This window comes from Solanum verrucosum, unplaced genomic scaffold, assembly GCF_900185275.1.
Source record: "Solanum verrucosum unplaced genomic scaffold, falcon-dt-bn FXZP01000261.1, whole genome shotgun sequence".
Taxonomy (NCBI): Eukaryota; Viridiplantae; Streptophyta; class Magnoliopsida; order Solanales; family Solanaceae; genus Solanum; species Solanum verrucosum.
The window spans coordinates 7,049,569-7,065,902 of record NW_026019969.1 but is presented as its reverse complement, the minus strand read 5'-3'; the positions used below and the strand labels follow the sequence as shown (position 1 = coordinate 7,065,902).

At 34.7% G+C, this 16,334-nt stretch overlaps 2 protein-coding genes, 1 long non-coding RNA gene and 1 pseudogene across 10 annotated transcripts in view; 1 reads left to right on the top strand and 3 right to left on the bottom strand.

Annotated features, from left to right (window-relative positions):
- LOC125815804 (ADP-ribosylation factor 1) overlaps positions 1–2,365 on the top strand; it is a 168,810-nt gene extending 166,445 nt beyond the window's left edge. For all 3 annotated transcript variants that reach the window (XR_007442187.1, XR_007442190.1, XR_007442188.1), the window contains exon 8: positions 2,355–2,365. The gene's annotated coding sequence lies outside the window, so the exon portion shown is untranslated. The remainder of the gene's footprint in view (positions 1–2,354) is intronic.
- LOC125815788 (protein SUPPRESSOR OF QUENCHING 1, chloroplastic) overlaps positions 1–13,483 on the bottom strand; it is a 29,982-nt gene extending 16,499 nt beyond the window's left edge. For 2 of the 4 annotated variants that reach the window (XM_049495340.1, XM_049495343.1), the window contains exons 1-6: positions 3,743–4,235; positions 2,069–2,169; positions 1,866–1,922; positions 1,679–1,773; positions 757–856; positions 219–277 (exon numbers count right to left, since the gene is read on the bottom strand). In XM_049495340.1, the coding sequence (XP_049351297.1) occupies positions 219–277; positions 757–856; positions 1,679–1,773; positions 1,866–1,922; positions 2,069–2,169; positions 3,743–4,091 (761 nt within the window). In that variant the 5' untranslated portion in view covers positions 4,092–4,235. Of the gene's footprint in view, positions 1–218; positions 278–756; positions 857–1,678; positions 1,774–1,865; positions 1,923–2,068; positions 2,170–3,742; positions 4,236–13,234; positions 13,292–13,405 lie in introns of those variants that run through there. The other 2 variants (XM_049495341.1, XM_049495342.1) reach the window with 2 other exon arrangements.
- Positions 4,898–6,092, bottom strand: LOC125816166 (uncharacterized; annotated as a pseudogene).
- LOC125815812 (uncharacterized) lies at positions 8,359–10,855 on the bottom strand. 3 transcript variants are annotated; one of them, XR_007442193.1, is made up of 5 exons: positions 10,425–10,855; positions 10,249–10,321; positions 9,962–10,046; positions 9,743–9,870; positions 8,359–8,937 (listed from the first exon to the last, which is right to left on the bottom strand). It is a non-coding gene; the product is annotated as an uncharacterized LOC125815812 (long non-coding RNA). The 3 variants fall into 3 exon arrangements; XR_007442194.1 differs by having other exon boundaries at positions 9,777–9,870; positions 10,249–10,855; XR_007442195.1 differs by lacking the exon at positions 9,962–10,046 and having other exon boundaries at positions 10,249–10,855.
- Positions 13,484–16,334: the final 2,851 nt, after the last annotated feature.

The following is a 16,334-nucleotide window of genomic DNA, read 5'->3' as shown; positions in this document are numbered from 1 at the left end:
TAAGTCAACATACTTAAGAATGTAGAAAAAATGGAATTTAAATGATCACTAAAAACAGAGGCAAAGAGGTACATTAGAATGATGCTGACACAGATTACTGATTCAGTTGACAGACGCAACAAATGAAGGAAAGTTCAAGTACGGTTGGTGATACCAACAACTTTGAACGAGTGTACATAAATCAACTATATAAAGAAAAGGCACTCAGACGCAAATACCTCATTTTCGCAGCTTTGGCGGCTTGTACTCCAGCTAATGCATCTTCAATCACAATACACTGTCAACATAGAGGATTATGATAATGTTTAACAAGGTCGACAAACAGGACACTGATCTACTTAACACTTCAAAACTTCATCATCCTCGAACATGAACCTTCAGCAATTCATAATGCACCCCCATTTTTATATCCATATTTAGAAAAACTGTTCTGACTGACCGAATGACAATTGCGCATCTCTTTCCCATCCAGAAATATAATTTTCAACATAAAAGTTGCCGACATATTTATCAAGTTTTTAGTATCTTCTTTGCTTAAATTTTGTTTTGCAGCTAACTTCATCTGATTATTACAGTCATTAATGAAATATAGGGAACTTTCAGTTAAATAGAACGTGAATGTAAACCTCAGTGATATCTTAGTTGGCTATAAGTTTCTCATCAGATTAGCACCACATACTACCCACAACAAAGTGTCTAAAAAGAAAAAAATGTGATGGGTGGTAGCAAAGCAGCATTGCACATCCTGGAAACTACCTCACTAGTGGGAACATCAAGAATCCGTGATGCAGCCAAGAAAATATCAGGAGCAGGCTTCAAATTTTTAAAAGCATCAGCAGATACAATTGCATCAAACCTGTCAAATCAAAGAAAAAGGATATGAGGTCAAATATAAATAGAAGGATAACTAAAGACAAAGGCGAGGGAGGAAGGGAGCTTTCAATTATTTCACTGCAAACATGTGTTTTTCATCCGAGTTGTACACTTTAACCTCAATAAACTACTATGTCCTTGCAAACTACATTATCAACCAACACATAGTGTGTGTGTGTTTGCATATATACCATGAAGAAATGGACCTTGAATGTAACTCAACCACAAAAAGTTCTTATAAGGGGAGGATTGCTCAAAACCATATAAGGAGACCCCCCCTCGGGACACGCCCAGGACTAGAAAATCTAAGCACAGAGAACGTAACACGGGGGATCAATATTGAGAAAGAGAAACATAACAACAGGAATCGATGGGGTTTGACTTTGATACTGCGTAAAGAAATGGACAGTGGGTCTAACTCAACAACAAAAGTTAGCTCATAAGGGGAGGATTGCCGAGGACCATATAAGATCACAACCTTTGGAGTTTGAGCGCCTGATTCCATGACTAACAGATTCACTATGTCAACAAAATGTTTATGTCCAGCAATTTCCTCAGCAGAAGTTATACCAAAAAAGCTAAGCATCTCAGGAGTAGATATCAGGTAGTTCTTTAAAATAAAACATATCTATACTGATAATTTAAGTAGATAAAGTTCTTGCTATGTCTGATTTAGTACAATCCAGTGTTTTGTTTTTTTTTTTGAACTTGGTCTGATTCAGTACAATCCAGTGTTTCTTGAATGCCAATTATAAAAGGAATGAGAAGCAACTATTCACAGTTAAAGCGCATTATGTTAACTCACATCGTTATTGGTAAACCAGCTGCAGCCAAGTTTGCATCAACTTTAATCCGGTCAGCACTAGATGCAACAGCAACTTTGAGACCACTGCTTTTACACTGGCGTACCATATCACCAAATTAATGAAAAGTAACAAAAACAGAAAGAGCAAGACCACATATAGTCATGTCGCATCACAGGTTATACATACCTGAGAGACAAGTTCAAAGGCACCAGGGAAACCTATGCCAGAATTCGGTTTTGCATACTGCAAATGATTGTCAGTTTATCAATAAAATTGTCAGTTATGGAGTCAGTTACCACGACTTAAAGGAAAGTGCTTTACAACAACAACATACCCAGTGAAATCTGCTTTGAGAGTAGATATTCGTAAATATATGAAATTTCAATCACCTTTAATAAATATATCTCAAAAAACCTCTTCTTGGCAGCCTCAGTATCAAATCCTTCAACACCCTTAGCAGCAGCAACACCACCTAAGAAGTTTGCTTCACCTAATATATTTCGAGGGTAAAGGAAAATGAAAAGGAGAAAAAGTCATTGAGAAAATATGGCAAAGGAACAAGGTGTTACACAATCAAAGACTCCTTTCCTAAAGGATAGTAACATCAAACTAATTTTTTTTATTACTTGGGGTCAAAAAGAAGAGTAACTCGAGATCAGAAAATTTAATCGATGTATGGATCCAATCAAAAGATAAGTTTCATAGACAATATGGATGATTTTTTGAGCACAAGTGTTTCTCATGGAAAAGGGTCCTAATTTAACATAGTGAATGAAAGAATTCACCTAAGGCCTCGGCTAGCTATATGCATGAAAGTAAGCGATAAGATCTACAACCAGAATCAAAACCTATTATTTAAGGGGAAAGAGATGATGCTTCACAAAAATCAAATACTCAATGAGGTAGATGAAGATTACTAGTTTGTTACATAACAAAGTTCCCATGGAGGGGACTGAACAGAGATTCTTGATAATTCTTTTTTTTTTTCTTTTTTTCCATATTACATTAGCTGTCTTAATCATTACTTCATCAAATTCATCAGCATGCCTTTAAACAGAATGACTAATGGCTGAGGTAAAACCTTAAAAGATATAATGAGGCAATTTGAGAATAACATTGAACCGTAAAAAAAAAAAATCCCATTGGACTGATGCTTTACGCTTTATCCTCGACTTCTTAAGGCATGATTATCCAAAGAAGCTAGCGAAGTCAACAAAAACACCCAAAATTGTCAATGGTTCCCAAACCTATAAATCAAGAAACTACTTTTCAATCAAGAACTAGTAGGTATTGGTTCAATAGTTCAATAACCAGTACGCTGAAATAGTACACCGCGGGAAGCAATGATAATTTCATACCCATCTTTCACATTAAACAATTAAAAGAAAATCAAGAAGGGAAAATCCAAATACATATAAACAGATTGACAAAGAAACCTTTGTCCCGAAAATTCGAAGTATGCAAATAATCAAGAAATTCCCAATAAAGAGAGTACTCAAGAAGAATACAAAATTCAAAAAATTCAAAGACAAAATAAAAAAGAATGTAATAATCAAGAAATTCAAGAAGAACATAGAACCGTAAAAAATTGCCCATTGGACTGATGCTTTACACTTCATTCTCCGCTTCTTAAAGAAGCTAGTGAATTCAATAAAAACACCCAAAATTGTCAATAGTTCCCAAACATACAAATCAAGAAACTACTTTTCAATCAAGAACTAGTTGGTGTTGGTTCAATTGTTCAAGAACCGGTTGGTGTTGGTTCAATTGCTCAAGAACCAGTTGGTGTTGGTTCAATTGTTCAAGAACCAGTTGGTGTTGGTTCAATTGTTCAAGAACCAGTTGGTGTTGGTTCAATTGTTCAAGAACTAGTTGGTGTTGGTTCAATTGTTCAAGAACCGGTTGGTGTTGGTTCAATTGCTCAAGAACCAGTTGGTGTTGGTTCAATTGTTCAAGAACCAGTTGGTGTTGGTTCAATTGTTCAAGAACCAGTACCAAAATTCAAAAGAAAATAAATAAAAAGGATGTAATAATCAAGAAATTCAATAAGAATAAGAATTTACCCATGCCCATGAAAGGCACAAAGTCTTCGACGGTAACTTGAACACCCATCTCAGCAAAAACATCCACAGCCGCTTTTCTTGATGATTCCTCACTATTGCAGAGCACACCATCCATATCAAACAACACAGCCGACACTTTCCCCCATTGGGTATCCGATACATTCTTCTCTTCCAATTTTTGGGAAGCACTTACCTTTAAACCCATCTTTCTTGATTCAAACTCCAAGATTCTGAAGGGTTTTGAAAGAAATTGAAAGGATAATTTGGATCTTGAATTGAAAAGTGTAGCTAGTTTGGGTTTTCCATGACTATAAGTGGGCAGTAGAGAGGGTGTAAGCCTTAACGCCATTTTTTCTCTCAATTCTTTTCTCTTGGCCTTTGCTTCTACTGAAAAAGCCTTTATATAATTATTATTGGGTGGCGGGGAAGGGGATGCCGTTGAGTTCCATGTGATTGTACTATTTTACCCTTTTATCCGCTTTGGAAATAAGCGGATAATTAGAATTTATTTGTCTTTTTTTTATGTGACGGAAATCTTGGGGCATTTAAAAAAAATTCTATTATACATAAATACCCTTTGAAGGCAGTCAGCAGGTTAGTTGGTGTCAAATAACTGTATCTATTATAAAGCTTTGACAAATAAGAAAGAAATTAGCTAAAATTTCATTGTTCTCAAGTCAATTCATTAATTACTAAGTCACACTCTTGAATACTCAAAAGCAATCTAGTTAATATGCTCACTTATATTGTACACTTCTTTTTAGAATTTTCAATTATAAAAATAAATTTAAACGTCAATATTAGAGTGAACATTATGTTTTAAAAAGTCACGGTAATGTTTTTTGAAAATTCACACGTCTCATTTTTGTTTGTTTGTTAGAAGACATTTTACAGCAGACAATTTTATGTTTCGTCTTAAAGAAATTTTGCATCTTTTTTTCCTTGAAAAACTATTTCTAAGCAATAAAATTGACTTCTTCCTAAAAAAACATGATAACTAAAGGGAAGTAGTACAAAGCTTACGAGATAGAAACAAAAACAACAAAACAATGTGATAATTAAAACACACACTGTGATAGATATCAAAAATTAAAAGAATCACAATAATACAACAACAAACACCAACAAGCCTATGCCTCAAAAAGCAAAACAACCCCCTCCACTACCAACTAACCTACAAATGCTGCTTCTTGACACACTAGTTTTCAAAGACTAGAAGCTATATACATCTCCAAAACATCATGCTAAGGTTGTAAGATACTTACAGATAGAAACCTATACATATCTTCCAAAACCCACCAAGGTAGCAACTGAAATCGACTAGGCAAAAAAGCCCCAATCCATCTGAAATATGGGGTTACCTGTCTTACCATTATTCGATATTTGTACCGTGGACTCAATAAAGGATGCATTAGGGAGAATGTTGCTTCCAGTATCAGCTTGTGAAATCACATGATAACCATGATCATTTCCTGATGGTGCACCAAAGTTGATCATACTCGGGACCAAACCCCTGTGCAAGTTTGGATTTGTTGTAGTTTCTTTGTTCTTATGCTGTTCATAAGCAGCCATTTCTCAGATATATCTTTCCGTATCCAGCTTACTTGCTTCAATATAAGGCTGCAAAAGTTGGAAGGAAACGATGAACAAGGAAAAAAGTTTTACTTCCCACTTGTTACATGGAGCAGTGTAAATTATGTTTAAAGAAACATAGGAGGTGATTCATATCATTTTAAATCTGCTAGCAACAATATGACAAGTACTTCATCGTACCTCTTTGTCATTTTCAGTCAGTCTTCCAGGCATTAATGGCCATATCTCTGATTTTCTTAGAACCAGAACTCTCCCCAAGTATTTTCTTTAGTCTTTCACATTCCAACTTGAAATACATCTGATATGAACTCCTTCCTCTTATTGGAGCACCGGGGTCTTTCCTCAGATACCTGTTGGTTGATGAACTCTGAGATTTTTGCTCTGGTGTCTCTGGCCCTACTGAAAGAAAAATTTATGATCAATTTGAGTCCTGACCTAAGAAAATATGACAGTGCCTGAGGTAACAAACTCAAATTTGAGGTTAAGTTGGACAGATAGTAACTTTAAGACATTGCAAGGACTAGTATCAATTCAAGTAATTGCATGAAGGGAAACTTAGATCCAAACAAATAGCACACATCTGAATGGAACATGCCAGGATAGATACATGTCTTTTAAGGTTAATTGATGACTTCTAAATGGAAACAAATAACATCTTCTACTCTGTAATTTTTTTTTTAATGAAAGAGGTAAAAGAACTTCTAGTATGTATTGCTGCAAAGATTAATCTTGATACCATGTGTCTCTCACTTTTCATCTGTTCCCCCTCATTTTCTCCTATCCTGTTTTCTTTTTGGCTTAAGACATTTCTTCATCCAAGGGAATTCATACATGTCATATACACCAAAATAGAATAAATATTTGGCATTTAAATCATATCCAATCAAAGAGACGATCAAGAGTGATACAGGAGTAGTTCAAGTAAGCTTTTGAGGTGTGAGTTTGAAGTATCTTTGCATAACAAGTCTCTTCCCCCCACCCCCCCACTTCTTCTTCTTTTTTTGTCTAGACAAGTCTGGTAGATATATTATATATTCTTGTCACTACATTATTAGAAATCTACCAATTCCTTTTCACAGTTAGACCACAAAAATAGCAATTCCATAATGTTTTAGTCTCTACAATTGTACCAACTTAGGTCCATCCCCAGCTTTATAGGACATAAAGCATGAGTGTGTCCATTGATGGCTTAAAAAAACTTTCTTGAAAAGTGACATTCCAATGAGAAGTTCCGAAGCTTAAAGAACTGTAAGTCTTTGTGATAATGAAGAATAACAAACCTGTCAAAACTAGGTGACTATCATTCTTGCACTTCCTTTTTTCTACTGGACTGTCCCTATCATTAGAGTGCAAAGTTACCACGGGAGATGACCGATCACAAAATTTCCTCTTCCCCGTGGAGTCATCTGACCTATCGGCAGAACCGTGTTAATTCGTTATTTTTCACAATACCTCTCAGATACACTTCTTTGCTGATTGAAATATGATACAGTGAATAAGCTTATGTTATCTGTTGTCCCCTTAATCATCACATAAACAGCAACTAGTCATCAGATATGAAAACTAAGGCATGGAGCAGTTAGATATCAGAAACACATAGAATCTTAAGTGACTATTTTAGATAAGGTCTAATCGAAAGTGACTATTGACTACAGCATATTTGCTCCATTTGTGTACTCTTTGTGGACTTGCTCTGCCGTGCAGTTCAGAGAACTACATCCATCAAAACAGTTTGTGAATGATTTCACTGATTCTTCAGCATGTTCCTGGTTAATTTCATATGTTTAAGAATAAGTGATGATACGCCCTTTTCACGCAAATTTATGTAAATTCTACTAATGGTAAACTCGAGATACCATCTCCTCCACTATACCAAAAAGGTTTTCAATGAGTAAAAAGGAAAAAAGGATCCTCCAAAATGCTAAAACACAATTCAGTAGTATTATAATGATAATATTTTATTTTAATAAGAAGTTCTTAATTGAAATAAGCAGCTAGGCTTGTTAGTTAACTTCTAATGGTACACCAAGACAAGGAAAGAAGAAAAAAGGAAACATACAAGCAGTCAGAAGGTTGAAAAGACAATTCACCTCAATGTTATTGTTAGTACCCTTTTAGTCTACCAACAATTTTATGCATGGAAATTAAATCAGTAGCTATTAATTATGTTTTTCTGCTTTCTCTGTAATAGTTCTGTAACAGTGTTACAGTGTTTTCCTGTAGCAGTTGTTTTCTCTGTAGTAGCAGTTATTAGCAGTAAGGAGGTTATTTTTCCACTTTCTCATTTCAGTAGTAGTGGGAAGTTATTTCCTTGTTATTAGGTGGGTGGTTAATCACCAATGTTGTATTTAAGTTATTTGAATTCAATGGATGAAGGGAGCAGAAAATTAGTCAAGTTTTTGAGTACTTCAAACTCAATAGATCGCAGGTTCTCTCTTAACGAACCAGCACCATAGGTAGAAAAAAGAAAACTTCAGAATTTATCTTGCAGCGTCCCACAACTAGATCTATAACCGGGGACCATAACAGTTATATTGACATATTAAGAGAAGTACAGACCAGGAGTTCACTCTACGACATTAAGCAGTGCCGCAAACTGAGCTTCCATGTTTTCTGCCAAAAGCCAAAGCAATATCATAGGAACAGAAATAGAAGACACCAGCATGAGATTAAAAAAAAATAGGGTAGGAAATTAACTAGGAAATCGGAAACCTACCTTTTCAGCAGTAGAGTTCTTGAGAGACTGATATAGCAAGGATAAAATTTCATCGATGAAACTTTGAAGATTGGGTGCCCAGAGTAAGATCCAACACATTCATGGTCCGTTATGACCAGTACATATGAACCTGAATGCAAGAGCAGCGCACACTAGATCAGAGCAACCTTTAACATTCTACCATGTTATGTCTTTTCAATCTTCTTTTGAGATAAGGCTAATAATCAAAAAATGTTTTTCAGTGTCATGATAAAATTTGTCGTAAATTTCATAGTCCTGGTTTTGCTCAATACCTAAGATGTAAGATACCCGTCAAACGCATAATTGAGCAAGACCAAGACATTGGTATATACTTTGTATATGTGTGTGATAATTTTATGGAACAAAAATCTTCAAGAGAATGAGCAACAAAGGGTACATTCTTGACATATATAATAGACATTTTTTCCTGATAATGTAAAGATTTATTGATGTATGTCAGAGAGCTGACCTGCTATTGAAATATAAAAAACAAAATCCTGATCTTTTAGTTCTTCCTAAAAGTTCTTACCAGCCAAAAGCTTTAGTATGCCTATAACACCAAATATTTTCTGAATTTTGGGAACACGAACCGAACTGCGCTCTGGAACCTCATCTAACATAGCAAACAAGTACATATCATTAGCTTAATAAATAATTTAAGTCCGGAAGAAATTTATAAAGAGTAAAAGAAGCAACCTATTAGTTTCACAGACACATCCACGCAAACTGATCTCCAAGCACAAACCACAGGATCCATCAGTAGGCTCAACAACATACTGATCTGGAAATTCCCAAAGGCCGCATCCTTGTATATAATTTCTGTGAAGGGTCTCCCTTCTCCATCATAATTAAAATGCTACAGACACTGAAACACAAAGTTGATTACCAAATCATCGCCTTTCCGAATCAATTTAAGTGGGATATGCAAAATACAGAACATAACAACACAAGAATTGTAAACTCTGATACTTGCAACACATGTATGCATTATGCAGCTAGGTTTATACAAGTAATATATATATATATGGATGTTTCATCAGTACGCTCTGTGACATCCTTATCAATTAGTAGTGCAAACAGATGTTATGTAATTAAGAACAAAATAATGCAGAAATTATGTGTGTCAGTTCAAAGTCCTTTCTTTCCTCGGAAAACAATAAAGTACTCCCCTGTTACAATTTGTTTGTATTACTTTCCCTTTTAGTCCGTTTTAGAAAGAATGATTTTTTCCTTTTCTTGAAAGGAACACAAGATTCAAAATTCTCTGTTAAGATGTCCCACATCGGTAGAGGGATGGGAATTTGGTCTCCTTATATAGACTTGGACAAACCTCCCCTCAAGAGCTAGCTTTTGGGGTGTGAGTTAGGCCTAAGACCTAATTTAACACTTTCTTTATTTTCTTGAACTCCGTGTCAAGTCAAAATCAAACAAACAAATTGAAACTGAGGGAGTATCTCCTAGTAGTCAACAAGAAACTAATCCAATAAAATGGCAGCACACTGGAAATAATAATACTAGGTTCAGTTAATAGTTTGCAGATGGCGCGCATACATGAAGCTAAGTACTATTTAAAGAATGCTTTCCAAAATTTCAAATGGCGGATTAGTATGAAACCAAGTTGCAGGTGACAGCACATAATGAACGTTACCTACTCAACATGACATACAAACCTAACAACTAGTTGCTGGTAAGAAGCATCATTACCTGTTCAGTACCATCAACAAAATTGTTCAAGTAGTATCATGTTAGGGCATTACATCCGTCAGCGAGAACCCCCTGGGCTGTTCTGTTACCACATCTGCATATCAAACAACAATGTAGATTTTATAGTGATATTGATCGACAAAAGAAAAGGCTTGAGGTCATAAAATCAACTTGTTGACTATAACTTTTTTAGTTGTATGCTATATCCATCATGATCTCTAGATAAATTTGTGCAGTTGGCATTTAAAGATCCAATCCCAGATGCTTACTCTTGATATGAATTTAATTGGCCAAAAATTAGTACCAATGTCAATGATGGGTTATATAATGTTCGTTGATTTAGGAACTTTGGTCAGGGTTTCAATCCTACTACATATGTATTTATATTATTGCACTCCCCAAAAATATGCTTTGCACTAATGCTGCCTTCATATGATACCATCTTCTTTTAGCAGAACAAGAAAGTTGTTACCTGACAAAATTTCCCTTTAAAGCTGGAGTACCAGAATACTGGATGCTTATATCATCCCCATGGCTGGCCCACACTGCAAATAGTTTTTAAGGTAATAGAATAAACAGGGCAAGATAAAGAAGCTTAATATTTATCCAGCATAGAAGCTTTAACACAGATATCAAAAAACTTCTCACAGAGTTTGAAGCTTTGGTCAAGGTTGAGTGTGAGCTAATAGTTTCTTCAGCATCGAAAGCACCAGACTTCTCAGTTTGAATTCAAGCATTTTCCGACCTAGCATGCTCTGCAAACAAACATCATCTTTTAGGGAATCTGTAAAGTGTGCTGAGAAGTTGAAAAAAGTGGATCCAAATGAGTTAATTGGTACAGGCTTCACTTATTGGATAATTATCTAGCTCTGTGATTCTCCCTGTCATATTGGATTCAGGGGAAGAGAGAGCTAGATCATTAATGGATTGAGATTCCTGCACCATCACATCTGCATTGTTTGTCATCAATGGATTCATTTCTAGTAAGCATAAAAACGGGAGTCACTATTAACTACAGATGATATGCTAGAGGAACACTAGAACCAGCAGCTTTCCATCAACTAGGAAAAAGACAATAGTTAGCAGCTAAAGCATACAGCTTAGGGGAGCAGTGAACAGGATATCCTTCAACAAATTATAGAGTCATTACAAAAAAGAGCTTATTCACAAGTTTTTCCATAAATAACACAAAAGAGATTCAGCATTCTACATTTGTCAATGGTACATGAAAATGGGCAGCTCTTAACATGTTAATTTAACTACATACTATGGCTACCAGAGTCACCATCGAGGATATCTTCAAGTGAAATATCGCTTATCTCCTTTCTGATGAGGGATGGCTCCGCTGCTTTTAAAGTATCTTCTGATAGTGTTGTCGTCACAGCTATACATCTGCAAGTAAGTCAACATACTTAAGAATGTAGAAAAAATGGAATCAAATTGATCACTAAACCAGATTCTTTTTTAGCTGGATTGATCTTACCCATATAACCCAGATTCTTATTTGGATTTTATCAACTCTTTAGTCTTGTGATAGACCTTTGGATTTGTCAGCTCTTTAGACTTATGTTTTTGTTATTTTTGTATGAGCTGGCATCTCCTCCTCTTTTGTAACTATGCATCTCCTTGATGCCTTTGTGATTTATGAAACACTTCATCAAAGAAAAAATTGATCACTAAAACCAGAGGCAAAGAGGTACATTAGAATGTTAGAATGACGCTGATACAGCTTACTGATTCAGTTAGCAGATGCAACAAACGAAGGAAGTTCAAGTAGGGTTGGCGATACCAACAACTTAGCTGGAGTACAAACTCCCAAAGCTGCAGAATTGAGTTTTTTTTTTTCAGTTTAAAAAAAAACTCATTTCTGCAGCTTTGGAAGCTTGTACTCCAGCTAATGCATCTTCAATCACAATTCACTGTCAACATCGAGGATTATGATAATGTCTACCAAGGTTGACAAACACAACACTGATCTACTTAACACTTCAAAACTTCATCATCCTCGAACAATGAACCTTCAGCAATTCATAATGCACCCCCCATTATTTTATATCCATATTTAGAAAAACTGTTCTGACTGACAGAATGACGACTGAGCATCTCTTTTCTGTCCAGAAATATAATTTTCAACATAAAAGTTTCTAACATATTTATCAAGTTTTTAGTTTCTTCTTTGCTTAAATTTTCTTTTCCAGCTAGCTTCATCTGATTATTACAGTCATTTATGAATAATGATGTAGGGAACTCTCACTTAAACATAATGTGAATGTGAACCTCAGTGATATCTTAGTTAACTAGAAGTTTCTCGTCAGATTAGCATCACATACTACCCACAGCTAAGTGTCTAAAAAGAAAAAAATGAGATGGGTGGTAGCAAAGCAGCATTGCACATCCTGGAAACTACCTCACTAGTGGGAAACATCAAGAATCCGTGATGCAGCCAAGAAAATATCAGGAGCAGGCTTCAAAGTTCTAAAAGCATCAGCTGATACAATTGCATCAAGCCTGACAAACCAAAGAAAAAGGATATGAGGTCAAATATAAATAAAAAGATAAGTAAAGACAAAGGAGAGGAAGGCAGGGAGATTTCAATTATGTCACTGCAAACCTGTGATTTTAATCCGAGTTGTACACTTTCGCTTGTATAACCTCAATAAAGTACTATGTTCTTGCAAACTACATTATCAACCAATGAATAGTGTGTGTTTGCATATATACCGTGAAGAAATGAACGTTGAACGTAACTCAACCACGAAAGTTAGCTCATAAGGGAAGGATTACCCAAAATCATATAAGGAGACACCCACCCACCCCACGCAGGGGCGTGCCCAGGACTAGAAAACATAACACGGGGGATCAATATTGAGAAAGAGAAACATAATAACATGGCTCGATGGATCTGACACTAATACCATGTGAAGAAATGGACCATGGGCCTAACTCAACCCCAAAAGCTAGCTCATAAGGGAAGGATTGCCCAGGATCATATAAAATGATCACAAATTTGAGAGCCTGAGCGCCTGATTCCATGACTAACAGATTCATTATGTCAACAAAATGTTTATGTCCAGCAGTTCCCTGAGCAGAAGTTATACCAAAAAGTCAAGTGTCACAGGAGTAGATATCAGGTTGTGCTCTACAATAAAACATATCTATAGTGATAATTTAAATAACTAAAGTTCGTTCTAGGTGCTGATTCAGTACAATTCATTGTTTCCCGAATGAGGAATGAGAAGCAACTATTCACAGTTAAAGCACATTCAATTCACATTGTTATTGGTAAAACCTGCTGCAGCCAAGTTTGCATTAACTTTAATCCGGTCAGCACTAAATGCAACAGCATCTTTGAGACCAGTCTTTTTACACTGTTGTGCCATATCACCAAATTAATGAAAAGTAACAAAAACAGAAAGAACAAGAACATAAAGTCAAGTTCCATCACAGGTTATACATACCTGAGAGACAAGTTCAAAGGCACCAGGGAAACCTATGCCAGAATTTGGTTTTGCATACTACGAATGATTGTCAGTTTATCAATAAAATTGTCAGTTCTGGGGTCAGTTACCATGACTAAAGGGAAGGTGCTTTGAGAGTAGATATTCGTAAATATATGAAATTACAATCACCTTTAAAAGATATATCTTTAAAAACCTCTTCTTTGCAGCCTCGGTATCAAATCCTTCAACCATGCTTAGCACAAGCAACACCACCTAAGAAGTTTGTTTCACCTGATATATTTCGAGGGTAAAGGAAAATGAAAAAAGGAGAAAAGGTCATTGAGAAAATATGGCAAAGGAACAGGGTGCTACACAATCAAAAATTCATTTCCTAAAGGATAGTAACATCATACTAATTTTCTTATCACTTGAAGTCAAAAAAAGACTAACTCAAGATCAAATATCTTAACCATGTATTTGGATCAAATGGCAATTAACATGATAATCATTCAAAAGAACAAGTTTCATAGAGGGGACCGGACTTTTCTTTTGTTTTACTTCTTTTCCATATTACATGTAGCTTAATCGAGTTTTTGGCTAAAAACATCCTTTAACTATACCCCAAACGTAAAGTACATCCTCGTAATATCATAGTGAACAAGGAACATCCTTCAACTATTGAAAATCTAACAAGTTTCACCCTTCTGTCAAGAACTGCTTGAAATCTAACAGAGCATTTTGAAACTCATGTGATACTACCATAGTTTCCTTATTTGAAACTAGGTTCTTTTTTTTTAATCACAGTCAATCTTCTTCCTCCTTAAGCTGGTTAACTGGTAGAATCAACATCGATCATCTCTAAATATCAGTACTTCGTCTTTCTGCTGACTCCATTGAGTGCTCACAGTGAAAGAGCAGAAACAAAATGAAAGATGGAAATAGGAGATTTTGTAAATATGTATTATAATGTGAATGAAACGAGAAATATGTTAGTAGCATTACCAGATGAAATATGCACAAGATGTAGTTGGATTGACATTTCTGACACTCGTATGATTTTATTTTTTTTGCCAAAGCATATACATATACATTAGCATAATAACAACAAGTTGTTAGTTCTTAACTAAATTTTGATTGCTACAAATAAAGAACCAAATTGAGAGGGAAAATATTTCATGTTTTTGTAGAATATGGACACTGTTACCTTCACTGGTTTTGGATCATTATCGGAAAAAAAAACTAACTATGCTTGCTATTGCCTTTAATTTACCTTCTTCTAATTAAGAGTAAAGACAGTCTGAACAACACATATACCGCGTATGAAAACAATCATTCTTCATGTTCTTGAGGGGTACTGGGTTTCAGTATCTGCACGTTTGTATGATTTGTCTTTGCATTATTGCATCACAGATTTAAAAATGACCGGGGAGGGTGGTTATGGAAAATGAAGCATACTTCAACAAATGAAAGTTAAAATTCATATTTCTGAGAAATGAGAGAATGTGAAGTGTTCAAATCTGAGGAGTTTTTAGTGAATTTCACCCACTCCGTTAGATTTTTAATGGTCTTTAACTAATGGATGAAATTTGTTAATGTTTAGATATTTGAAGGATGTTTTTTGTTAACTATGATATTACAAGGATGTGCTTTAAGTTTAGAGTATAGTTCAAGGATGTTTTTAGCCAAAAACTCTAGCTTAATCATTACTTCATCAAATTCATCAGCATGCCTTTAAACAGAAATCGTAAAAATATAATGAGGCCATCTGACAAATAGCATTGAACCATAAACATATAAATCAAGAAACTACTACTCAATCAAGAACTAGTGAGGGTTGGGCAATTATTTCCAAAAATATGAATCAAACACTTGGAAGAAAATCAAGAAAAATACGTACTATAAGCAGATTGACAAAGAAACCTTTCCCCCAAAAGTTCAAAGAAGGGAAATAATCAAGAAATTTCCAATAAAGAGAGTATTCAAGAAGAAGAATTTACCCACAAAGTCTTCAACGGTAACTTGAACACGCCCACAGCCGCTTTTCTTGATGATTTTGAAAGAACTCCAAGATTCTGAAGGCTTTTGAAAGAAATTGAAAGGATAATTTGGATGTTGAGTTGAAAAGTGTGGCGAGTTTGGGTTTTCCATGAGTACACGCAGGCAGTGTAGAGGTGTAAGCCACTTTTCTCTCTTGTTTTGGTTTTGGGGCCTTTGATTGGAGACGCTTCCATTATATACTTGTTAAGTTCCGTGTGATTGGACTATTATATCCTTTTATCCGCTTTGGAAATACGCGGATAATTAGAATTTATTTGTCTTAATTATGTGATGGGTTTCCTAAAATTAATATGAAAAAATGGGCATGAAATCACGTAAAAGTAAAGGTCGAGAATAAGAACGAAAAGAAATATAAATAATATTTTAAAAAATACTTTTAGAAAATATTTAAAATAAAAAATAATAAAATAAAAAATACATTAAAACAAAAAAATAATAGACATAAAAGGAAGAAATTAAAAAGTAATTACACCATGTAATTATCAACAATTCACAGTCTCTCCTATAACTTACACGGTAATTACATGGTCACCCAAAAAGGACAAACAATGTAATTACACTCAATTACACCAAATTCAATTACAGTATGACTTTCCAAACAGACCCAGTGTTTTACGAAAAAGTTTGAATTTTTTATAATGGATGAAAAAAATATATTATATTAATTTAAGGGAAAATAAATTTTGAAAACATCTTAGGATGAGGCAACTCTCGCTGCGGCTAACATTATACTACAATTGAGAAATTACTTTTTGGACATTAATCAAATATTTTTTAATATAATTGAGAATATTAATAAGTAGTAGTATTATATTCTACATTATTTTTTTTTGAATTTTCAATTATAAAATAGATCTAAACATCAATATTAGAGTGAACTGTCTGTTTTACAAAGTCATGGTAAATTTTTTTAAAATTCACACGTTTCTTTTTTTTTTTGGTTAGAAGACATTTTACAGTCGTCATAGACTACAAAGCAAACAATCTTATATTTCGTCTTAAAAAAGATTTTGCATCTTCTTTTTTACTAAAAAAAAAAACAATATTTTCTAAGCAGAGA